This window comes from Microchirus variegatus (genome assembly GCF_963457635.1).
Source record: "Microchirus variegatus genome assembly, chromosome: 6".
NCBI classification, from domain to species: Eukaryota; Metazoa; Chordata; class Actinopteri; order Pleuronectiformes; family Soleidae; genus Microchirus; species Microchirus variegatus.
This window is the reverse complement of record NC_139807.1, coordinates 11,677,389-11,703,709: the sequence shown is the minus strand read 5'-3', so window position 1 is coordinate 11,703,709 and position 26,321 is coordinate 11,677,389. Positions and strand designations below refer to the sequence as shown.

The 26,321-nt window shown below is 41.2% G+C and overlaps 2 protein-coding genes across 3 annotated transcripts in view; one reads left to right on the top strand and one right to left on the bottom strand.

The window, feature by feature from the left end:
* Positions 1-1,090: 1,090 nt before the first annotated feature.
* Positions 1,091-3,426, top strand: tlx3a (T cell leukemia homeobox 3a; the record flags this gene model as incomplete). The annotated part of the gene is made up of 3 exons (XM_083891643.1): positions 1,091-1,517; positions 2,420-2,657; positions 3,243-3,426. 3 exons carry the CDS (start codon positions 1,091-1,093, stop codon positions 3,424-3,426), a joined length of 849 nt encoding a protein of 282 aa, XP_083747769.1.
* Positions 3,427-5,935: 2,509 nt separating this feature from the next.
* The window catches only part of kcnip1a (Kv channel interacting protein 1 a), a gene marked incomplete at its 5' end in the record, with an annotated part of 38,405 nt that continues 18,019 nt past the window's right edge, over positions 5,936-26,321 (bottom strand). The window contains 8 exons of one of the 2 annotated variants that reach the window (XM_083891047.1): positions 5,936-6,054; positions 6,417-6,479; positions 6,796-6,900; positions 7,004-7,111; positions 8,391-8,461; positions 8,555-8,624; positions 9,563-9,687; positions 18,169-18,254. In XM_083891047.1, the coding sequence (XP_083747173.1) occupies positions 6,007-6,054; positions 6,417-6,479; positions 6,796-6,900; positions 7,004-7,111; positions 8,391-8,461; positions 8,555-8,624; positions 9,563-9,687; positions 18,169-18,226 (648 nt within the window). In that variant the 3' untranslated portion in view covers positions 5,936-6,006. Of the gene's footprint in view, positions 6,055-6,416; positions 6,480-6,795; positions 6,901-7,003; positions 7,112-8,390; positions 8,462-8,554; positions 8,625-9,562; positions 9,688-18,168; positions 18,255-26,321 lie in introns of those variants that run through there. The other variant, XM_083891046.1, reaches the window with a different exon arrangement.

Genomic DNA, 26,321 nt, shown 5'->3' with positions numbered 1-26,321 from the left:
ACTGTGGCTTACTTTATTTGTGTATTTCAACGTTTAAAGGATTCATGTTAATTTATTTTAGTCAAAAATAGCTTTAACTGTTAAACAGTAAAAACCACATTGCAGGCGAATGTGACAGAATTATCACAGGGATTTGTCGATTTACAGGATTTAAATAAAGCTAAATAAATTCAGGCTGGTATGTCTTTCTTTTGTTCCTTCTTTTTATAAAACAATATAAAAAAAACAAATACTCTCCAGGTTCCAAAACTGTCCCTAATAGCTTCCAAACAGTTCCACTATACTTATTTTCCCCGCACATACCGCATGCGAGTAAATGATACAGATTGAAGAAGTGACGCAGACAGCGAGAGAACAGATGATGTGCACTTCACGTCTGGAGCGGTGATAATGCGCAGAAGTATCAATTCATCAGACTCCGAGGTGAGATTAAAAACTTTACCAGCGCTTATCAATCATCTCTAAAAACACATAAACCTGAAACACTGATAGATGACTGTCAAAACACTATTTGTCTGAAATTATGAAAGTGTTGTCAGACGGTTGTGATCCACGGTGACATATTTTTTTTATACGTCATAAATTGTTTGTTCCTTTGTCTTCTCGCGCAGAGGTCATGAAGATGTAATTCATTCTTTTATATGCGTATATATCTAAAATAAGCTGACGCCCGTGTTTAGGAAATCTAAATGATTGTGCCAAATTCTGGGCCTATACCCCTATTAACATTCAATCAGTCACTCCGGTGCCAGCCAATGAAAGGTGGAGAGGGGTGGAGGAGGACGGAGCTGCGAGACTGAGCGTTTTGACGCGCTGAGAGGAGGACAGAGCGTCACATCTCTCCAAACGCCCATCAAACTTTCACCACAGCCTGTAGAGTGGAGCCAGTCCTCAGAAAGAGGCCTGATAAGAGACAACGAGGACGCGCTGGATTCTGGGGAGGACGACTGGACAGCGATGGAGACACTAAAGGCGATGACTTTTGGTACAGTTTGACCCTTTTGTTGTTATTCGCGCTGAAAACATCCTCTTCCATTTTTTTTTTCTTCATCCCTTTCTGCGATAACAAAAAAAAAAAAAAAAGACGGCAATGGAGCAAGCACCCAGCGCGCCGAGCCCGCCTCCAAAACCGGCACATCACGAGCCCATCAGCTTCGGCATCGACCAAATCCTGGGAGCCGGGACTGAGCCAGAAAACGCGCGCACTGCTGGAAGACAGAGTGAATCCGATTTAAGCAGCGGGGACGGTTATTACAGTTTGGGAAGCCCGACCGGGGCCAGCGCGCCCTCATACACCGCGCTGTCAATTTCACTCTCCGGTATAATGTCTCCAATGGAGGCGTCTGGTTCATACGGTGAGAGCAGAGGTCTGGGCAGTCGGGGAGTGATTCGAGTCCCGGCCCACAGACCCATGACATCCACAGGACCCCCAGCCCCTGTGCAGGGCGCTGTGCCTGGGTTTGGAGGACTGTGTTTCCCCTGGATCGGAAACAGGTTCGCCAAGGACAGAATATCAGGTAGGGCAGCCGTTAGTCCTAATGGGTTTACCTTCATTAATATTGGATGATGTTTAAAACGTTAGTAACTGCTGATGGACCATTTAAAACAACTAACACCTGTGCCAAGTATTTGTAAAGGCTATTTTCAGCCAACTGAAATGTCCCCCACTTTAATTATTTACACGGACTAAAGCAGAGAAATGCACAATAATTATTCAAGTTTAAATGCGTTTTATAAGGTCGTAGTATAATGCAAGTATTTACAGATGACTAATATATTTTTATTTACATTTATTGTATACGTTTTGTTTTTCCAAGAATCAAAAACCAACAACATTAGTTCTTGTTATAATATTTATACAAGTGGAAATGCATAATTCATGTTATTCATGGGCTGAATTAGTGGTAATAAGATATTACACAGTCACATTATTTACATCATAAATTATAGATGCAAAAAAAATGATGAGGGTATTGTTTGTGTTGGACGAAAGTGCACAGAAAGACACGGTCAATATAGTCGGATTTAAGTTGATTTAAAACATGTTATTACAGGCAGCACATCCTGCTTTATTGAAGATTAATAGGAGTCCATATTGGCAAAGGCCTAGTGCAGTAGATATGTAAAGAATCAATAAACAGGCCAGCGGGCCTAATGCACTCTGTAAATAGCATAGAGATCATCTGTTAAATCCAAAATACCTTATAATATATAATATAAGGATTAATTTCATTATTTATTTATCTGTTTGTAAATATTGGTTCCAGTTCTGTGGCCAGACACATGTTTATATTACAGATGTGCACACACGGTCTCAATGGGCATCATGTGATATATAGCGTTTCATTCCATAAATATAGCACTGACAGTTTGGTGTTAAAAATAAAACTCACCGGTGTGTCTCCCCTCTTTCCTGCAGCCTCTCTGGTGCCGTTCGCCGTCACGCGGCGGATAGGACACCCGTACCAGAACCGGACGCCTCCCAAACGGAAAAAGCCTCGCACGTCCTTCTCCAGAGTTCAAATCTGCGAGCTGGAGAAGCGCTTCCACCGGCAGAAGTATCTGGCCAGCGCCGAGCGCGCGGCCCTGGCCAAGAGCCTGAAGATGACAGACGCACAGGTCAAAACATGGTTTCAGAACCGCAGGACCAAGTGGAGGTTGGTATGAAACTTTATGTTCGAGAGAAGTTCACACAGCAGCAATCTACATTTCACGAGCTAGCTAGGGCCTCGCGCCACGAGCAGCTGCCCTGTTCAAAACCAAACTTTCCTCGTTGAGCAGGTGACCCCGTGCGTAATTTCCGGTCACCTGACCTCGGGAAGTCGGAAATAAAATAAACTAATGGATAAACACACAAAAAACATTTATATTATGTTCTCACTTTTTACAAATATTAAACTACGGGTTGTAGACATTAATTAATATTTTTATATAATAATAATAATAATAATAATAACATTTAAATCTCCCTAAAATACAACAATTCAGGAAATCCAAGAAATGTATTTTCTGTGTTGTTGTTGTTGATTTGTCACGCTTTAAACACATATTTTTATTCTTGCAGTCGCTCTATATAAATACGTATATTTGTATTTGCAAAAATGCTGCTATTGTTTGCTGCCTATGCTTATTTTTTTTACATTTCTACATTGTTTATTCCGGTTTTTGTTTTTAGTCTCCCCAATGTATTCTTCATGTTTACTAACATTTCCTAATGTAAAAATATTTTCCCTGTCTTGCAGGAGACAGACAGCCGAGGAGAGAGAGGCGGAGCGTCAGCAGGCCAACCGCCTCATCCTGCAGCTGCAGCAGTCCGCCCTCCAGAAGTCCCTCAGCGAATCAGCGGTGTCGGACCCACTGTGCGCCCATAACTCCTCCCTGTATGCCCTGCAGAACCTCCAACCCTGGGTCGAGGAAAGGGAGTAGAGACCAAACACCACTCTGCAATCAATAAGCATCATCTGTTATCCCTGGGAGGATGAATAAATTCAATTAGGCCTACATGAGGACAGCGGGACTTATTTTGCTTCATGCAATGGAGAGAAGAAGAAAAAACAAAAATGTGGGGAAAGAAAAAAAAACCAACAACTGAGGAGTGAGCCACAGCTTTGTGGGTGGACTTCAACTGATGATGGTGAGTGATGTCTGTTTTTAAGCAGAAACAGAACTGAGCTTGGACTAAATCTTGGAAGTATATACTTTGGAACAGTTGGACTTTTCAAAAAGAGGAATTCAAACCCCCCGAATTTGTCATTAAAGTTTCTTGTCACCCAGTGATTATTGTCCTCTTATGTTTGTGCTTATTCTGGTTATTAGACTAAAGCAGGAAGCAAGAAATGATGAACCTATAAAGGCTTTAAGGAGTTGGTCACCACACATGCTATTATTTCCTAGGTTTGCTTTAACACTTTATTCTGAAGCAGATATTATTAGTAGTTCCATGAAAACATGTCAAATTTTTCCTTTAAATTGTTCTGGTGCTTCAACTCTCTTCAAATCTGACATATATTAAATCACCTGCACATACTGTACACAGATGTAGTGCAACAATACGATGCTTAAATGTTATGTTATAGGAGGAGAAGAATATGAGACGCTGTAATGCATGTTTAGCAATGGTGGTGACATGTTTTTTTGGGGGGTTTTTTTCCATACGCACATTATCATGCTTTATTTGTGGGCCATATATCTCTTTTGGATGGAGATAGAGATGTAGAAGTGTTTTTTTTTTGTACTTAAATTGTATATGTGTAAATAACAGTATGAGACTGTAAGTGTGACCCTTGCTCATGATCTTTATAATGCCACATAAAAAAGGATTTTAAGTTTTTCATACACGTAATAATAATAATAATAATGATAATAAAAAAAATGAAATGTTATGGGTTGACAAATGGGAGAAATGAATCACTTTTGTTTGTTGAAAAGTTTATTGATAAATATAATGATTTTATACAATATTTCTATACACACATTATTTCATTCTGACCATTGTAATCACTGTCTCTGTGTCAGTAGGCCTGTCTATCTGTTTGTCTTCCTGTCCGTCAGTCGGTCATGAATAATGTCTGGATACGTTTGAGATGACCTGCAACAAATCTGATCTTCAGCAAGGATTTTTCTGTTGGCAGCACAGTGAGTGACAGTAAATCATTTAGAAATGTGCGCATGTGTGTGTGTGTGTGTTCATGATCTGCTCTATATCTTCAAAAACGATGGCTCTCATTTGAAACATGGCTTCCATTCCTTCAGAATCAGTGAAAAGGTCTTAACGCTTGTCGTATATGTCGTCCGTCTACCTCCCATTTGTCTGTTTCTCTCTCACAGTGAAAGGTTGGTCACTCTGAGTTGACAGAATTAACAACAAAACTCTCTGGAATCACCAACTATTATGGGCTAAAATGAAATACATTTTTAATAAATAAGTAACTTCCAAATCAAGGCACCCACACGTTTAGATGCATGCACACCCTCCCCAGTATCTGTACGCCTTTAAAGTGGACTCTTCATTTCACAATCAATGCCAGGTATATAGAAAAAAATAACGTGACATCCAATTTGACAGGAAAACAATTAGATAAGACGGAGTCAGAATCAGAAACACACAGACAGACACAGATTTGCTCCAGACGGCGAGAAGGAGCCACGGGTACGACGACAGTTAAATATCTACAGTCTGCATCATTACAACACTGAAACACTGACACCACTGGAACACACACAGTGGGAGTAACCAGGATTTTTTTTTTTTTGGGGGGGGGGGGTTCAGTCACAAGCTGCCACCAGATGTAAGACATGTGGCAGGCTGTGCTGACGTCACACTCAGTTGTGCAAGCCTGCACATGTCTGAGTGTAGTATTTGACGGACAACAGATGAGGTAGATCTGTGAGATGCTTCACCACAGACCTGTCCTCCAAAACGGAGCCACTCAGCAAGACGATTAAGTTTTTTCTTTTATGGCACTATACATGTGTTAAATTAACTGTAGGCCTCTGTCTTGCACGCTTCACAATATTGCTCTCGTTTGTTGTATTGACACAAAAAAATTGACCTGAAAAAGAACAATATTTAAGCCTCGAATGCACATAAGTATGCACGGAGTTGATCTCACTTCTCAGCTGGAGTTCCAGTCCTGTTTAGACATAAACTGACAGTATTTACACGATGACATTGAGTACACACCGTCCAACAAGACAACAGACAAGCCACAGACAAGGGAACTGGAGGCTACAGGGATGTTCACGGAAAGGTCAAATGAAGGGTGAAAGTCTGAAGGACGTTTTTCCCAAAAAAAACAGCGGTTGCCATGGATTTCACGCACTGCAAGACGCCTTCCGTGACGTTTTGTGGCGACCATCGCACGGAAACGCGACAAGCTCTTTCTCCCTGCATGTTCTCATCCTCTCCTCATTCATTCATTCTTCCCTTTCTTTCTTCTTTTCTCTCCCCCTCTCCTCTCCTCCTGCTCTGTGCTTTTGTCTGTTTCAGTGGCTCCCCTCTTCTCTCTAGATGACATTCTCAAAGAGTTGTAGAGACCTCATGATGTTTTCATCCTGCACAAAGAAGAAGGGAGTTGAAGAATCAGATCAGTTAGTCATGTAACAATCACAGTGTAATTCAGTTTACTCGCCGCTAGAGGGCACTAAAGGCTCATTACATGAAGGCAGTGTAAACAAAACAGTAATCTTTCTCTCTCCAGGCAAACACAGTGGATAAAACCATTATTTTTATAGCTATATACGTCGATAATTAATATCCAGTTCAGCATGACTTGTTAAGGTGGAGACAATAAAATATATTATCTATATAATTTATATATATATATCTATTATAAGCATCATGAAATGTACATTTCTTTCTGTCAAAAGAGCTGAAGGGTGGAGAAAAGAGAACATGAAGTGAAAACTGTGAGTACCTCTTGACAAGACAGGATGAACTCATCGAGAGTGACCACACCGTCTCTGTTTTTGTCCATTTTCTGTGGAGAGAAAACATGTATGGGAAGATATTAAGATGTTAATCAAACAACAAACACGACTGGAATCAGTCATAGTACTAGTTTATGACAGTTCAGCCCTGGATTTACGATCATTATCTAGTTAGTGTTTCCACCACTATGATGTATCTTCTTTCATTTTCTTTATTGTGAAATAAAATACAGTTTCTCTCTCTCTTTTATTTGCTGTTTCACAAAGGTGACCATCATTACTCGTGCTTATAAACATATCATCAGTGTTTGGTTTGGCTTTAATTAGAAACAGTGATTTAAAAAAAAAAAAAAAACGACTCTTCACCTGAAAGAAGGCGTCCACATGTTGTTTGGGTGCATCGTTTTTCAACACAGGGTAAGTGTATTTGCCCATCATGTCGTATATCGCTCTGACAATGTCTGTCATCTCCTTCGAGTCAGAAGGTTGATGTGAGCAGAAGCAAGATGAAAACATGATTAATAATCATACAAATATAGAAGTGTAGAACCGGAACTGTGCGTCACAAACGCACTTCTTTGTTGATGTATCCGTCTCTGTTGATATCATAGAGGTTAAACGTCCACTGCAGCTTCTCGGTGATCGTGCCCCTCAGCAGGATGGACAGAGCTGTGACGAAATCCTGATGGAGAAACAAAAGGACAACAAACTGAAAATGGAATGACAACAGTTGTATGGAACAATATATATCATCTTTGACTGTTTTATCCTCCATATGAGGGTTGCAAAGGGGTGCTATTGCCAATCTTAGCTGGCATACGGTGATATGCGGGGTATATCCTGGACAGGTACATAGAAACAAACACCTATCCACTCTCACTCTCACACCTACAGTCAATTTAGTGTGCCGAATTTGCCTAATCCCTAAATCTGCATGTTTTTGGACTGTGGGAGGAAACCGGAGAACCTGGAGAAAACCCACGGGCAGAACATGCAAACTCCATGCAGGAAGGCCCTTGTTCTAATGGGGTCGCAAACCCGAGTCTTCGTGCTAACCACTACACCAACCGTGTGGCCTATGCCAGATTTTATCTGTGACAAATGAATATATAGCCATTTCTGTCATGGACATTCAACAGATATAGTCAGTAGTGATCAGCTGGGAATACATTGGCCACAAACTAATTGTGTCAAGTGTTCTTCATAGGTTCTTATGTCGTGGTTTGCCAGAAAATATCAAACATTCACAAAGTCACTCAAAGAAAAAAGGCACAATTCAGCTTTGCTGTGATTGTCTTCATGTTGCTTTTTATTTTTATTGATTTTATTAATATTACTCATTGGGAATATCATGACTGTATGTTTTCAAATATGTCAATTGATTGTTTGGTTTTGGTGCTGTATGGTTTCCAGTTTGAAAATGTCTCATGTATTTTTTTTTTTTCAACCCTTAGAAAACAGAGCATTTTGGCTGCTTTTTTTTCCATTACTATGTATAATAATATAAATGTATGAATGTAAATGTATATAAATGTATATAAAGTATAAATGTACAATATATACTGAGGCAATAAGAATGTGCAATATAGAGTGTCTTCTATACATTTTACCCAATTATATAAACACACCTGAGCAAAAAGTACTTTTAATAAATTGGACATTTATTGCTATTTTATATCAATACCAAAAAATGTGATCATAACTCTGACTCAACAACACATAAGAAGACAAAAAAATGCCTTTTGAAGCCTGAATATGTGACCTATAAACAAACACCCCAGGATGTCCATATAAGGAGTTGTGTATTATTCCCATGGCAATTTACCAAGGGTGAACCTGTGGCACAGGTCCGTGCCACATGAGCACTAAGGGTTACGGTGGACTTGAGGAAGACAAGCTTCCCTCAAGGGTTAAAGCTAACGAGTATCCTAAAAAAATAATAATAATAAACAAAAACAAACCTCAAACTTGATGGAGCCACTCTGTGTTGTGTCGAATGCATTGAACAGGTAGTGAGCATAGGTGCTGGCATCTGCAGGGGGAAAAAGAAAAACTCCGTCGAGACGGCACAGACAGAAAGGATAAGACAAACACTACAACACATGTCCTCTTTCTCTCTCTTTACCTCCATGAGGGAAGAATTGTGAGTATATTTGCTTGAAGGTTTCCTCATTTACAACTCCACTTGGACACTCCTGGGAAGACAAAGACAAAGACAAAGAGAGAGTGAGGAGAGCGTGTGGATTTAACAGAGTCGCTCTAGTGGAAGGACAAATAAAGGTGGAGCGAGACGAACAAATGATGTGGCAGAGGAGAGAGTGATAAAATAGAATCAAAGCTATAAACAAAGTTGATAGGAGATTGGAGAATGTGAGGACATTTAATTTAGACTTAGTTTTATAGCGTACCACCACAAAACTGCACTTACTCAACTCATCTTAGCACAAGTGACTGTAACAATGAATCCTGACCTTCTGTCGAGGGTGTGTCACTATTGCACCGCGGCATCACACCTCACCTTATCGCTGTTTCATCGGCAGAGAAACCGACACAGTCATCTGTGAGCCAATGATGACTCAGATTCACTAATCTAAAAAGAGTATTTAGAAGTAAAATAAAATTACAAGACCTCAACATAATACAATAACAATACAATGCAAGATAAGAAAGAGCATTCGGATTGTTTTACAGATAATCTCCAGTGCCGTTTTCTCAGGAGATAAAAAACACAACATATCTTCATTATACTCATTCTATCCTTTAGTACAACACTGTTAGAAATAAAAGCTAAGTAGAACCATATAAGGTTTTCCGGTTGTCCTCAAAGGAGAACTCTTTTTGTGTTTCCTTAGTGTCACCAAGAACCCTTTTAAAACTCTTTATTCAGGAAAGGGGTTTTAAAGGGTTCTCTGGATCAAAATTGTTCTTACTGGAACCATTAGTGTTACCAAGAACCCTTGAAAAACCCTTTCTTCGGGAAAGAGTTTTTCAGAAGCAAATGGTTCCAGGTAGAACTTCAATCCTTGTAGAAGGACACTTTATTAACCTTTATTTCTAAGAGTGTAGATGGCGTGATCCACATGCCATAGACTGTTCCCGTTTGAGTCCATCTGGTATCTTTGACGTCACTTACATTCTTGAAGCCCCTGTAGAGAACTTGAAGCTCTCTTTTGTTGAAGTTGGTCAGAGCTTCTAACTGGTCCAGGCCCTCCGGTCGATGACACACCATCGTCATCTCCAGGTCATCGTCGGCTTTATCTGACGAAGGAAACACAGAAAACAAAGCAAACATAAAAATTCTACAGGACTTTACTCTTGAGAGGAGAGGAGAGGAGAGGGGAACTAGCGGTCAGTCCAGCATTGTCCTTCGTTCACCGTTCCCATCATTAACAACATATTATTCCCCTTGCTGGAGGGGAGGGAAGAGAGGACAACCCATGGACATCCACACACACACAGGTATGCACAGCTGTCCTTTTAAGGACTCCCATTGAATTCCATTCAGTTTGACAGTCAAACCAAAGCCGTAATCCTAACCTTAACCATAACTAGTTCTCACTTAATGAACCCTTAATTCACATCTTAATCCTAACTCTAACCAGAGACTCAGAAAGGCTCCACTGGGACCAGGCTTTGGTCCTCATGAGGACCAACAGTCCGAACAATGTCCTAAAGAGGTAACAAAAATGACTCCACACACACATACACACAAACACAAAGTGAGCATGACAAAGGCAAGAAGACACATTTGCATGAGCACATGAATTCTAAGTAACAATTCAGAATGTTAAAACTGCATAATTTAACAGAAACATTAGTCACAATGGTATAATACAATAAAGTGGACATAATATCAAGTAATAAAATATTAGAGCAAAAGGAAAAAGGAAAATTAAACCTGTGATGTGATTTTTTTTTCTTCTTGTAATATAAATATTTTGAAGTAGTGTTGGACTCTGACACATTCAGTTAGTCAAGTTTAGACCGCTGCCTGTGTGTGTGTGTATCTGTAATTATTTATTCAGAGCTGACCTTGTAAAGAAAGGGCCTCATCTAGATCAAGTTGCCTTTGTCTTTTTATTGCAAACAACTGTCTCGACAGCACAGTCACTGTCTGACTTACAACTGAACACAAAAGCCTTAATCAGCGACTATTGCACTGTCATCAGAGAATCCAGTACATATACGATGAGTGTGGGCTTACAATACTCTTAAAGGCTCCTGTTCTGCTTTAATAGAGTGTCACAGAGTGCAAGGTTCACGCTGCCTCTTGGCAATGCACACACATTTTCAAACATCAACAGTCTTGAAATAGAAACAACTTAATCGGTGCGCTACACCAATGTTTCCTCACGTCTGTTCTGTCAGTGAATCATAGGCAGGCCGGCGGTTTTACTGTGCAAAGCAAAGACAGCTTTGCCCCCCCCCATTCCCCGCTAAATTGAATTCACCGTTCATCGTTTCCGTTTATTACACCGGCTGACCTTTCCATGTATGTAACTGCACAGACGTGCTGCCATCACTGCTTACAGGACGGTGGATTTGAATGGAACGTGACGTCGTTACAAAACACACTTTTAAACTGAGGCATAAATTTGCACCAATCTGTGAGAGCGTATTACGGCTTGCCCTGTCGATAGTTTGCATTACCGGGAGCGTTGTGTGCTTTATGACTTTGAACAACTTATATATTGAGATGTCATGCAGTCTCTCTTACACAGTCCTTTACTCTACCTCACCTTGTGCACACACACACACACACACACACACACACACACACACACACACTGGCCCTCGGAGCCTTGCTTCCATTACCCGAGCCATTCAGCTTCTGTCAGCGGGGGGAAGATTCAGATTCATGCCCAAGGTGAAAATATTCACACAGATTTAGTTGCACACGACCACCATATGCTACATAATTACACACTGTACAGGTATATGCTGTAAATTCATAACACAGACCATGATGATCTGATTTACTTTATACTGGTCGAGCACATAAACATGTCATTATCTCCTTTTTGGCTTATGTGGTTTGTTATTATAATCACACAGTTCATTCTCATATAGGGTTACAACTATAGATGCTTCTAAAATGAATCTTCTTTATCTTTAGGTTGTTGTCATGATAAAGGGTGGGATTTTTTCTATACATATATATATACATGGTGTGCTGTCACAATAATATACTTATCAAACTTCTGTAAAATATGTTCTTGTACAAATAAGAGCAAACATGCTTAAATAATCACTGACCATTTTCTCTTAACTTTGCAGTAGCGACCCAGTAGTATTTGAATTGTATTTGTACATAAGGAATTAGTCTTAGCAGCACTATATTTAGTGTTTCATGTGAAAAACCAAATGAGACATAAAAGCTACTTTAAAAACAGATGACAACAAACTAGTATAGTTGTGAAAAAAGAGCAGAAATAAAGTGAAGAACTTCAGAGTTCAGATCTCTAAACAACCAAACAGCCTAACATTTACATTTATTCAATGACTATGACTATTTAAGGGTTTTCTTTTTGATTTTCTGAAAAAAGCAGCATCTCAATAATACCTAACATCCCCAATTCAAGAACAGAAACTTAAATAATGGTGTAAAAATCTGCAGTGATAGCACACACTCACCCTCCACAGTGATGACTCCCAGTAGGTGCAGCATTTTGACGGCCCCACAGCACAGCAGAATGATAGCTATAGTATGTAAGCTGTTCTCACTCTGCTCCTCTCTCTCCATTTTGATTAATTCTTTTTTTTTTTTTTTTTTTCTCCCCACTGACTCTGGGTTATCACTTCAACCCACCTCTTGCTCCTCTGCTTACTGCAGCTTCTTTAATTCTGGGACATTTGTCTTGTGGAAAAAAAATTAAATAAACTAAAGAGCAAACAAATTCAAAAACTTTCAAAAACTCACAATGGCTGCAGTTTTCCCACTCCTCCTCTCGCCCTGCTTTCTCCTACAGTGAGCTCAGCACTCAGCCGACGCTCTCCGTCTCTGTCTTTTTATCCCCGCACCTCTCCGCTCCCTGGAGCATCTCTCTTTCTTACGCTGACCTTTGTTCCATCCCAGCAACCACCAACTCCACCCCCCCCCCCCCCCCCCGCTGTGTTACAGTCAGAGTGTGTCCTTCACTCTTTAGGGACAGGGCTTTCACTTGGCACATGATGAACTCACCTGCTGTTTGACCACACGTGTGTGTGTGTGCATGAATACATTTCCACAGGAGGATCAGCACTTGATGAATTGTTCTCATTAAGACACACAGTCAGTTTCCCTAAGAGAGCGCTTCATTTACCACAAAGTGACTTTCTCACTAACCCAGTCCTTTGAAATGACTTATTAAACACTATTACTATCACTTAAGATAATCTAGAAACTACAACTGGCGATATATGATAGGAGGGAACAACCCTAATTTGCACTGAGAGCTGGTAATTCACCTAATATCATATTTTTGTCAGACGGCAGAGACGTTTCCAGAGACTCTGGGAAGCCTCGGGCAAAACGTACCCACAGGGGGGGCTTACATCAGCTGAAACACTGAGCCTTGTTAGAGGTCAAGTGTGTGTGAATTATCACTTTTTATCCAAAATTCCGATTATGGAGGAACTCAACCCCTACAAACACGCTTACGAGCGCTTCAAACTGTGTGGAGTCATTATTACGGGGTCCAGCAGAGGGTGTTGTGAGCGCAGCTTGACACGAGGTCCACTTAAAATGCCCACTTGGCTCAGAAGCACCAAACACCAAAGCATCTGAAGAGCAGCACAGGCGAGTAATTACCCGAGCGAGGCGGTGGAGGAGGCATCGGAGACGAGCAGCTCTACGACTGATAAAGCTCACGTGACTAAGAGTGAGTGTCATAATACATAATGCTGTCAATGTCGGGCATGTGTGTGTGTGTGTGTGTGTGTGTGTGTGTGTGTGTGTGTGTGTGTGTGTGTGTGTGTGTGTGTGTGTGTGTGTGTGTGTGTGTGTGTGTGTGTGTGTGTGTGTGTGTGTGTTTTGGTGGTGGAGGAACGTCCAAATATCCTCTAAAGAAACAGCATGTGAAGTCATGTTCTTTGCAAATGAATAAGTGGCCCTTTAAGCAGCTTTACGTACGAGTAAGGATGTAAGGATGGTGGATTAGGTGAGCAGAGGTAACTATTCTGCAAAATGCAACATGCACATCCATAAAGTGCTGCTGTAAAACATTTTGGTGCAAGATGGCAGCCTCCAAAAAGCAGGACCTTACATATACATATATTTGGCTTATTCCAAACTAGTACAACAACAGGAAACATCTTTTTCTGGAAAGACATCTACCAGCACACACATGAATCTATGTTTCCTTTCTGTTATTCTTGTGGCCTTGTAATCTCCAAATAAAGCTTGTGCCTCGCTATAGGCCGAAAACTTCACATCTGTCTTCATCGTCTTTATTTTCTCCACAACATAAATGGCGCTGTTGGCAGGATTTGTCCAGGGGTCCACTGCATCCTGGTGTGTGTGTGACTCTCATCAGAATTAAAGCAGGAGATATTTCTCTTTAATAATTAGAGTTATGCAGCCGTCTGTCTGACCTTTCAAATTAAAGAACCAAGTAGTGGAGAGAAGGTGTGAAGCTTGCAGTCTGGAGTTGTTCTACTAAGTTAGTTTTTATAAAAAAAGCACATGTGTGAATTGGTTTAAACAGCTGATAAACACAGCCATGTAGGGCGGTTTCTGATCGTTATTGCCTGCCTTGCCTTCCCAGTCTGATAAAGAGGGGACGATACAGAACCTGCTATAATCCAAAGATAGCAGCAGGGGGCAGTAAATACTAACACAGAGAGCACCGGCGTGTGTCAGATCTTCAAATGAAGACATGTTGTACATTTCAACACATGCCTTACTTCAGGTTTTCGCTGCTATATTCAGTTATACAGGAAATACTGATGGGACAATCACGACCAAATAAAAAGCTCCCTATTTGCAAATATCACACACATACACACACATATACATAAAAATGCTCTGAAAATTCACAGTGAAATAAACATGGACTGCTTCCTGTGCCGCGTGGCCAGCTCACACTCACTCTCTCAACGTATAAATGAGCAGCGATTGCCAAATGAGCTGAGATGTAGCCGCTGACTTGCAGACTGTAGGGGGCTCTGTTGTGTTGAGAGGTTTCCCACAGAGTTGTCACTGGCAGCTATGCTTTATTTACTGTTGAGGAAATACAACAGCAGGTCTGAGTGAAATTAAATTTAGTGGCAAGAGAAGCATTTAATTTAATTTGCCGGCTCTTTAAAAAGTGCTCAGTAAGTGTAAACATCACTCGTTCTGGGTGATTAGATGAATATTGTGTTTGTTCGAGTCGTCAACCTTGAGTCGTCTCCCGCTGAGTTCAATTAGCAGCACAACACTAAGATGTTAAAGAGGATAATGTTCATATCCAAAACACAATAGAGAGCAATTAAAGGAAATATGTGACGCAATTTATAGTTTCCAAAACATATTTCATATTAATTAATGAACTGAAAGAAAAAAATAAAGACTTAGTATCTATAAAGTCGATCTTTCAGTCCTCAGATTTGCGTTCATTTTGGTGATAATGTTGTACATTTTCATGTATTAGCCAAAGTCTGGTGAAATGTTGCAATCTTTTCTAATGTTGCATTTGGTAAAGAACAGTAATCCATCCACAGTCACTACACTCAATAAAGGTTCTAAAAGGGTTCTTCTACAAGGGCTGAGGTTCTACCTGGAACCATTTGCTTCTGAAAAACCCTTTCCCGAAGAAAAGGTTTTTCAAGGGTTCTTGGTCACACTAATGGTTCCAGTAAGACCCATTTTGATCCAGAGAACCCTTTAAAACCCCTTTCCTGACTAAAGGGTTATTGGTGGAACCCTCCAAAAGGGTTCTAGGTGGAATAAAAAGGTTCCACCTGGAGCCAAAAAGGGTTCTCCTATGAGGACAAGCCGAACCTTATATGGTTCAATTTAGCACTTTTATTTCTAAGAGTGTATGGAGATGTAGCTGTCCACGACGGTTTTCATAAATAAAAAATAACAACAACAAAAATGTGCATAATTTGCTGCCTAGAAAAATATATTTACATAAAAACACATTTATTATAATAATTCAAGGTCTGATTGCAAGATATTCTTATTTAAATAGAAGGTAGTGTTATTTATATCTCATTAGTAAATGTTTTTTTTTGCTCTCATTGATGATCCAGAAATCCACATGATTCATGTTTGAGTGTAAAAACCTAAATAAACTACCCTTAAAAGCAACCTCACACAATCTCTTCCATAAACTATTATAAGCTGTGGATTTTGACAATGACCAAAAAGCCTGAAACTCTTTTTTTCCCCCTTGCAGAGCTTGTCACAAAAGAATTACCTCACACAACAATGCATACACTTTCTCTCGCTCAGAAACTAGATTTAACTTTTAGCTTTACAGCCGGTTCATTCATTTAATGCTCGCTCTTTTCCTCCTTTCTTCTCTTTCCAACAGAATCCCCCCCACGTTCTCCTCCACTTCTCATCTCTTCCACTCTGCCATATACTCTCCTTCCGTCTCATATTCGCTACAGCATTCCTTTGCCAGATAGTGTGTCATTTGCATAATCTGAATTAGCCTAATCTGCTGTCCTGCTGGTTAAGTAGATGGCTGCCTCTGACTTGACTCTCTAACGGTTGGCGAGCGCTCACCAGGAAAGTGGCGACGACTCCAGTGGCCACGGGCTCCCAGGAGGAAGTATTTTAAAAATAGATTTCAGCTGCAAAACAGTCCTGTTTACTGTAGACCACGGGAAAAAAGCTGCAGACATAATCATGTTCCACTGTGAGAATTCAAGCTTTCATTCTGAGACGCATGGCTTTTTTTTTTCACAGTTAACATCCTAGTCAGCGGATGTGGGGCCAGTTCCTGACTCGGGTCCTCGGGTAGTTCATCGAAAGTCCAGTGACTCACTGCGGTGAATCACGTAGGGAGCTGCAAGCACTGGTTAGCGACTCTCAGACGAGACAAACATGGCTGCGTTATTGCAGATGAGGAAGAAAACAGCAGCAAAGTTAGCAGACAACATCAACAGGTAAGGAGAGCAGAGCACTCCCACCAAAGAGACCTTGTCAGGAAAAGAACAGAACACTTGACAGGAAATGAAACAAGTTGTTGAGAGAGCTGCAAGCAGTCGTGATGAAAGCAGACAGTCCAGGCCAAAACTGGGAATGTAAGTTTTTTGTGGTTTTTTTTGCTGTTGTGAGCACACTGATGGATTAGTTTCTCAGAGAATCAATCAGACAGGAATCTACTCTTGCGATATTACAGCTACGCACCGTCTCTCCTTCTCTGTGTGTGTGTGTGTGTGTGTGACAGTGTTTCCGTCGTTGTCGTGATCCTGGATAACAAGTTATCTGCGACGCCACAGAATATATGCAGCTGCACATGGACAAGCCCTTGCTGCACTGATCCTAACTAATGAGCACAACACCACACCAGGATTACAAACAAGCAACAAATAGCTTCTGCTCAAAGTCGGATTATTTCCTTATTTTCAGTGTTTTGCCTCCACATATGCTATTTTAAAGTTGCGCAGGCATCATAGCAGTAGAGGTGAGAACAAAGCCATGTTTTCATTTGCAGGGTGAGTTCACTTTTCACACGTTGTGCACAATGCGGGGAGCGCGTCGACATCCACCTCATTATTCAAAATAGCAACGAATTTACGCCTTCGCCGTCTCAACACTCTCTTGGGGAAAAGGTGTTTGTGTTTGTGTTCTGTGGGAGGAAACAAAACAAAAGCTTTTCCTCAGATAAAACCCAGAGAGAGCATATGCACTCACTTGGAAACCGAATGGTCTCATTGGCACTTACTAACCAATAATAGGCTACACTGATAGGGAATACTTTAACTGTGGCGCCCGTCTGCTGCTCACTGTGCCCATTCATTCAGCAGCCAGGGCGGATTTTTTTTTAGATTTACATAAATAACATTTACATGTTTTTATTAGAATGAGCAACAAGTGAGGCAACAGGTCGTCATCGTGAAACCTGCCTCCTCTCTTCCTCTGTATTTGCCTCGCTAACTCTTTCACATGGCCTCGACTTATTTAAGAATATCCCCAATCTCATCAAGCTTCCCTCCCTCCCTCACCACCCCCCCCCCCCCCCACCCTCCTACCCCGCCCACACCAAACTGACATCTTTTGTTGCCTTGGCAACCATGCTTCCAAGGTAACAGCAAGACGTGTGAGCAGAGTGACAAATACGTTTGACATCTGTGTGTTTACCAGCAGCGACGCTCACATCTGCTCACGCCGGCGACGCGCGCATGTACACGTGCGGCGCGCACGCGCACACATGCGCACACACACACACACACACACACACACAGTTAAAGAAGCTGCCTCTTACTTCCCACCCTCAGTTTGCTCTGTCACAAAAAGACAAGCTGAGCAAGTCACATGGGTGGACACATGCACATGTCCGCACACACACACACAGACACACACACACACACACTGCTAGACTGAAACTAAAATACACTTCTAAAATCCTCCTCTGGGATCTACCTGTTGGCTTCTTTCTTTGCTTCCTTGTTATACAAATACTGGTTCACTGCAATCTCTGCTCTGCATATTTTCATGTGCCACATTAAAAGTTTCCCTGTCCAAACTGAATGAATGAATGCATGCGTGTGTGCATGCATATGCATGTGTGTGTGTGCATATGCATGTGTGTATTCCCTCACCCCTAGACGGCCTCCTCTGCTTGGTCTGCATGGTCAGCGTACCCACCACAGCCCCCATGTTTCCTGTCGTCGTCGTGGAGACAAGCGCGTCTGTATGCTGATGTCTGTATCTCTTCGTCACGTTTGGGTTGCTACAACATGCACACACACACACACACACTCCCTCGCCCCCTTTCCTCTCCTCATCTTCCTCTCTCTCTCTCTTTCCCCTCCTCCTCCTCCTCCTCTCTCAGTGGCTGCTCTCGATAAAAAAAAAACCTCTTTCTCTCATCCCTCCTCTCATGCTTTCTCACTCCTCACAGTGCTCCTCCTCTCCCTCTCTTACTGTCCTCTTTTTCTCCCCAAACTCTCCCACTCTCTCCATCCCATTTCCTTATTTTTCAATCGGAGTTGTAGCCTCCAACCCTCCCTCCCTCCCTCCCTCCCTTGCCGTCGCTCTTTTCGTCCAACCTTCACTGCACTGCCAACAGCATCAGTGATTCAGTATGAAATCACAGGATATTGATTCACTTAATTATAATTTAATATGAGTGTACCCGTGGAATAGCAGATGATAACGCTGCATGAATCATGCTCCGTTACATGTTCACACCGAAATGCATCTGTTTTCCTCTGATAGAGGGGGGGGGGGGGGGAGGACGTCTGATTTTTTTTCTTTAAAAATCATGGTTTGTTTGTAAAAAGGTCAATTCAGTCCAGCAACACCTCCACTCACTGCATCCATCATTCCTCTTCATCCAGCCAGATCCCAACATACACACTAACAGGGATGGATGGAGGGTGTGTGTGTCTGTGGTGGCAAGAAGAAAATAAGGAAGGAAGGAAGGAAGGAAGAGAGAGAGACGAGGAGGCGGCAAGAGAGCAGAAAGGAGGGGGGGAGCTTCAAAGTTGAGAATAGACGCAGCAGAGAGCGATGACAAGAATGAGATATTTGAAAGGTACAAGTATGAGGATCGAGGCACGTGTCAGATAACACTGCAGGAATGTGTGTGTGGGTGAGCTCTCTCCCACACACACACACACACACACACACACACACACACACACACACACACACAAACCAGATGAAATGACAATTTAATTGCAGCCTGATCAATACAAATAAGGTATAAGGACCTACATGACAAAAGCACAAAGAGACAAATTGGAAGACAGTTCCAGACGACGAACTATGGGGAACGTGCTGTGAATAATGTGACATGCAAATGCTGCAAATGCTAATTATATATTTAGCGGGTGCAGAAATGGAAGAAGAACTCATTTCTTCTTTGAGGAATTTGAATGCAAAAAATCTTTATCCAAGCAAGTCTTCTTCAATGTAAAAAAAATAACACTTATAATGTCAAATGGCTCCTTCCAAAATATATATATACATATATATATATATGTATATATATATACAGTGATGCCCGTGTGTCACTGGTGTCAAACAAAACCAGTGTTTCTTCTGCTGTTAATTCTTCGTATTTGTGTAAAAAGACGAAAATGTTAGTCCAAGACCAATTTCAGCTTTGATATTAATTTCCAGACAATGTAAAGTTGTTCCTGGTCAAAACAGAACATAAACATAAAAAAGCGTTTTCCAGTAAAACACAAAGTACAATCATACTAACAATCAACATTTTTTTTGACTAGCTGGTTTAAAATGCTTCAAGCTACAGCTACAAAACCCTAAGTTACGTTCTATAGCTTTATCGTCTGGGTAGCGATCAATAAATAAAGTTGTCTGGGATATAAAAGGACAAAAAAAAACTCCTTTGTCAGAACCAATGTCAGCTGGGATTGCTCCATTTTTCCTTCGACCCTGAACGTGATAAGCGGTAGAACATGAGTGATTGAATGAATAAAAGAGAACAAAAATCAGGTGTAGGAGGATTTGCAATAGCACAGGAAGGCAGGTTGGCTGGTGACAGGGTACAACAACATATCAATCAATTTGGCCTCAGTGAAATGATTTGTCATGTTTAGAATTGCAAAGGTTTCGGTTTTTTTCTTACATTTCTTCAACCCAAACTACTTCATTTATTGATTTCTGTTCTCAACAACTGAGATTTAGCTACACTTATTATACATACTGTTTCTAAGGGATCTATTTATAAAGTTAATCACTGGTTCCCATAGGTGACTTGTGACCTGTGACAAAATCTGTCACGGTGCTGGTCAAATCGCAAGTTTTGAGGCTTCAACATATATGCGTCTGTTATGCAGCCGAAGGACTACATTCATTTGTATATTCCTCATATGAATACTGTTTCTTACTGACAGGTCGTCTGTATTATATATTTATGCAAATGTGCCAGCGAGCCTTCTCAGAAGACTTGGCTGATGGCAAATAGTAAACGAGGCGTGATTGTGAGCAAGACATATGGAAAGATTCAGCTGGAAAGATTTTCTTTGGCAAGTAAAAAAAAAAAAAAAATCTGCAATCTGCTTCTGTGCTGCTCGGTGTGTGTGTGTGTGTGTGTTACAACAAAGAGAGAGGGAGCAGCAGTGGGTAGTAATCATGCCCACAAACACACACATATACACTCACATGCTTACATACACAGCAATATTTAATGCATATTATTGCACAAGCACAAACAATAATCAGAGGACGTGTATATAGGACACACACCTTCTCTGCTACATCACACTCTGCCTGTACGTGCCTATAGGAATTTAGAGGCTATAAAAGTGATTTCTCCACATCGCTGTCACTGCATCCCACTTCATCTTCAACCTTAGACCATATCTATCCATCTCGCTCCACGCCATCAATCTACGAACTTGTCTGCAGAAATGTGGCCTACGCCAAACACACACACACACACATACCTCTATCTCGCCATCTCGCCCCGTAAATCTCTGCTCGTGTATCAGCATCGTGTTTCTGTTCTCAAACACAAGTCTGGGTTGTCCGACACTCGCATCTCTATCCATCTCTATCTGCCCCCCCCGTCTCTGACAAGACTGACAGAGCTATTTCTCTTTCTGATAATGACTTCAGGGTCTGTCTGTGTAGAGCAAGACGTTGGAGCATGTGTGTGTGTGTGTATGTAAAATATTGCTACCAATTTGACTGAGTGTTACATGACCCCGTCACACTTTTTTAAGGGGAAGAAAATGAGAAAAACAGAAAAAGTTGGAAGAGGCAAGAATGAAAAAGCACCAAAGCCACAGACAGAAACATATTTGGCAGTGGGAGCGGAGGAGGAGGAGGAAACACACCAGGAAACCTTCCAGCGGGAGATTAGAATGTGATGCACAGAGTGAAAGAGAAATGAAGACGAGGACAACAAAAGCCAGGAGAGTGGGCGAGAGGCACAGCGAGACAGAAAGCAGGAGGAGAGAGCGAGTGGGTCATGTAAACAGACTTTTTTTTCAGAGGGAATGGAGCAAATAAAGACAATGAGGGGAGAAAAAAAACTGGAATGCAAAAAGTGGTAGAGATAAAGATTATAGCACTGGCTGCAAGCTGTAGAAAATCACCTCGGCTCAGCTGCACAGTCACACTGAGAGTGAACATCCAAACAGGCACCATAAAATCTGCATATATCCCTCCTAAAAGACCCATCAACAGTTATAGTTTATGAATCCATCCGGTCGGCACATAAAGAGCCGCAATTACTCAACGGGGACAGCAAAGCTTCGGACAGGGAAGAACATGTCTATTAGGAGAATCAATACTAACATCCACTGCTGTCCAAATCACACCGACACTTCTCTGTATCTTTATTAGTGAACGCACACTGAGCCTCACTCTCTTACTATCTCCAATCACATTATGAAAAATGAAATAATTAAAGGACCCTATGCTATCGATCTGTCATTATCCGGGGATAATGGAAAAGAGAAAAACAGGGACGAGGTGGAGGTAAGCAGGGACAGTTTCAGTGGGGAATAAAGAGGGAAGGAAGGTAGGCAGGATGTGAAGAGAGGGGGGAAAAACCCAGTAAAGCACAATGGTGAAAGAATTTTGGGAGAGAAACGACCGCTTTGCCGTTGTTTACTCTAACTAGATTGACATCGGATGCTTTCGTAAACACACAATGAGGAAGGAGCAACAGGAAGATACTATACATAATTCAGTCGGGGTGCAACCGCAGGATTAAAAGAGGAAGAAAACAAACTGTAAAAGACACTGACTCTTTAAATGTGTTGCTCCTTGAGTGTCTGGATGACATTCAACACTGAGCCACGGCTATCAATGAACACACACCATGCAAAAGAGCCCCAGAGGCATTAGCTAATGAAGCCATTAGACTATTAAAATTATGAAATGTGACCTATTTTTTATTTTTTACTTATTTTGAACATTTTTCAAGATTCAGAATTCATATTTTACACCACCTATGACAGGAAAGTAAGTGATTTAAATTTGGACCAATGAAATTATCCATATCAGTGTCACAGAATGACAATTTAGAATTTAAAGGACTCATATTATACCCTATTTCTCCAAGTTAAACTAGTTCCCTGGTGTCCTAATGAACATGTCTGTGACATGCTTTGGTCAAAATACCATAAGGATGAAGCACCACAGCAGTTCAATCACCCTGCCAAGAGGGGCCCTGTTCAGAACGCTCTGTTTAGTAGCATCTCTTTAAAAAAAAGCGAAACTTAAGGGACAGGAAATGACATCAGCCACAGAGACTGCTGGGAGCTAACAGAAGAGAGCATTTGGAAAAGTTATCATTTACAGGCTCTAGCAGGCACATTGCCGTCATAACATGTATCCACTGGACAGATAAATCCTCTGAGGCTGGAAGTTTGTGTAGAACTCTGTGCTGCACTGTGGAGCCAAGAATAGAACGTTTCGCGGATTTCGCAGATTTCCGGTTTTAGAATACCCTTGCCCTCGCCAGCACTCTCGCGTGTTTTACTGACAAAGCGGAGACAACAATTCCAGGAATTTAGCACATTGTGACGTCCCAGTGAGTGCAGAAGTCAACATCGCATGTTTTATCTCCTGTATTTAGACTGAGGAGGACCACAAAAACATGAGTGAGTCATCGTTTTTTCCCATTTTGCCGACTGATAGGACCTCCAGAGTCGCAAATATAAGGATTTAAATGATTAAAAAGTTGATTTTGCATAATATGGGACCTTTAAGTGCTTGATTGTAAATACCTTTTTTTGCAGTGCAACAGGTGTATTTATAAAACTGTAACATAAAAAAAACAAAGTCTGCAAACGTTCTCATTGTTATTTTCTTCATTTATCTGTTGCACTCACACTGTCACAGAAAAGATGATACATGGTCTGTGGCATGTGGACCATGACTCACTGACCTGATGCATCTGTGGGCTCGGGGGACGACGCTTGCACATCATGCATTATTTACATCACACACATACTCACAACATAACTGCTTTGCTTGGAGTCAAATGACACATCAAACAGCCAGTGTGTGTTATTTCCAGCAAACGATTGTTCTTCCACAACATTTTGCACAACACAAAGACTAAAGCAGAGCATGCTGGGAGAGAAGCACGGCAACACGGTCTGTTGAGGATGTGAAGACAAATGTCCTACAGTTCTAATTTTTCCACACCGATCCACCTGGGTTATTTTATTTTATTTATTTAGCAGATAATTGAAGCTGTTCATCTTGCATCTGTCCTTACTTCACAGCACAACAACGTTTTATTCCTCCGAGGTCACAAACCAAAGATTTGCTTGAGGACTGACGGTCCCCTCAGTATTACACTGCTTACAATTTTTTTTTTTTAAACATCATAAACCTGATAAGTCCGTGTAGTATTAGAGGGTTATTTTTTTCCCCAGCTTTTCTGCTGCTCCGTTTAGAAATAGAAATTGTTCTTTATGAAGCATAAAATAGTTCCTGAAGGGCTTAATTAGTGCCATGAAAGTGCAGACAGAAATGACTAATTTGCTGTGTTCATAAATCCCCCACTCCCTCGTGTTTATGCTGCTGAGATATTGTACAAATCAGTAGCAGAATGTGAAATGAACGCAATCAATATCAAATTTAGAATACACAAAAACAAATCGACAAAAACAAACTGTGGGAAAATTGAAAGAAATTGTTTTCCCGCAGAAAAGATGATACTTCTGATTCTGGGTTCGAAATTTGACTTTGCGGTTGTGCGTGACGCGTAAAAAAATACACTTCCAGTGTCCTGTACATCTCATTTCGACTGTCACATCGGTTTAAGTCACGCTTTGTGCGTCACTGCTTCTCTCACTGTGAATACAAGCACAAACCCTATATAGTCAAAGCTAAGTAGCTATCTATATTCATCATCTGCATTTCTCTCATTGGCTTCATGTTATAAAGGTCCGGAGGCAAGAGCAGGGCTGAGCCGGCTACTGAGATAAATGACATAGAAACTGTTGTTTATCTTTGAATAACTGAGCAAAGCCTTCGCCTTCTGCAAATATTACACAAATAACTAGTTTTATTTATAGAGTAGATGCATTTTTTTTATTATTAATATTATTATTATTATTCCCTAAATGCTCAGATATGGGTTTAATTCGCAACACTGAAAAATCAAACGATGACAGGGGATCTTAAACGGCAGGCAGATTTGTTTTTTCTTGAATGAAAATGGCGCTTATGCATATATTAAGTACATTACATGCATAGCATGAGACCAGAGTGTATTATCAGAATCCTATCATTACGTGCTTGTACTTGCACACACACACACACACATGCATGCTTCAGGAATGGGATTAATCACATAACCATTTTTATGTTGCTATGTGCCTCTGAAGCTGTTTTGCCGTCCTAATTGGCCCTTCTGGTGCACATCTTTTGATGTGCAAGGATGAGAGAGGGAGAGAGAGAGAGAGAGAGATGGTAAAATGTAAGGCCTATTAAAGAAACAGGTCTTCTCTCCTCTCAGCTATTTAGCCCCCACCACAGATGGAAACACTGAGGCAAAAACCAGATACACTCACACATGTGCACATGCTGCCACCTATTTACATTCACTCTGCCTGCCACACTTCAATCTCAAACTCCACATGATTATTGAGGCTTCAAACAGACGCAGAGATCTTAGTATAGCACGAGGCCGTCCTCCGTGCAAATCTCCGAACGCAAAAGAGATGTCAGGGATCGAGATCAAGAAAGAGACAAGATAACCTATGCGATAAACGGCGAAGGAAGATGAATAGCCATGGACCACGAAGAGAGCAGCTTGAGAAGGATGGGAGAAACACAGAAAAGTCCAAATGAGGGGGTGAAATGAGGTGAGAGGGAGCAAGACAAAGAGAGGGAGAGAGAGAGGAAAAAAAATTCACTTGACAGAGTGAGAGAGTACCAAGAAATGAAAGTAGAGGCAGAAACAAATGGAGCGGACAGACAGGGAGATGAATGTGTCGGCGAGGTGCAGGTTTTGTAGTTTATAACATACCCACAGGGAAATATTTCATGTGAGCAGAGCAGTTTGTGCAGTGACACTGGGTAAATTTCTTTTTTTGTGCCCCAGGTATAGAGAGATACGTGTTGATAAATGCCTTGTTTCCAGCAGAGAGCCTGACAACAGTTAGGACACCGGCTAATGCATCTGCTTTTTTATTATTATTCTTCTTGTTGATGAAGGCCACAACATCAGTTTGGCTTCATTTAATAAGCCTTTATCTTTGGGTTTGGGTTTGTGCAGCAACACTCAATCTCATTTCACTGGGTTTATTGCTATGAAAGGCTGTGGACAGGACTGTAAGTGGATGCAGCTTTCTTTTTTTGTCAAGAGCTTCACTATCTGTGTTTTGTAGTCATTCACCGCGCAACGTAGAGATGAATGAATGTGACTTACATAAGGTTTACGCTCCTCTGCTGTCAGCTCTAGGTCAGACTACGCACGAAAAGGCTGTAGTGGAGAAGAATAGACTTCATTTATGTCTGAGTGGAGTTTGATAATCTGAGAGAAAAATATATAACATAGGGAAGTCTTTTTTCTCATAAGGAGGAGTGTCACCAGTGCTGCTCTGTGAGAGAAAAGCCTCCCTCTCTTTATGTCTGCTCTGTACCAATTCTGTACAAGTCTGTAATATCTGTGTAGGTAGGTAGGGTGGATGGGTGGGTTTATGGATGGATGGATGGATGGATGGATGAGTAGGTAGGTAGGTTGGAAGGTAGGTAGGTAGGATATATGGGTGGGTTTATGGATGTATGGTGATGGACAGATGGATGGCTA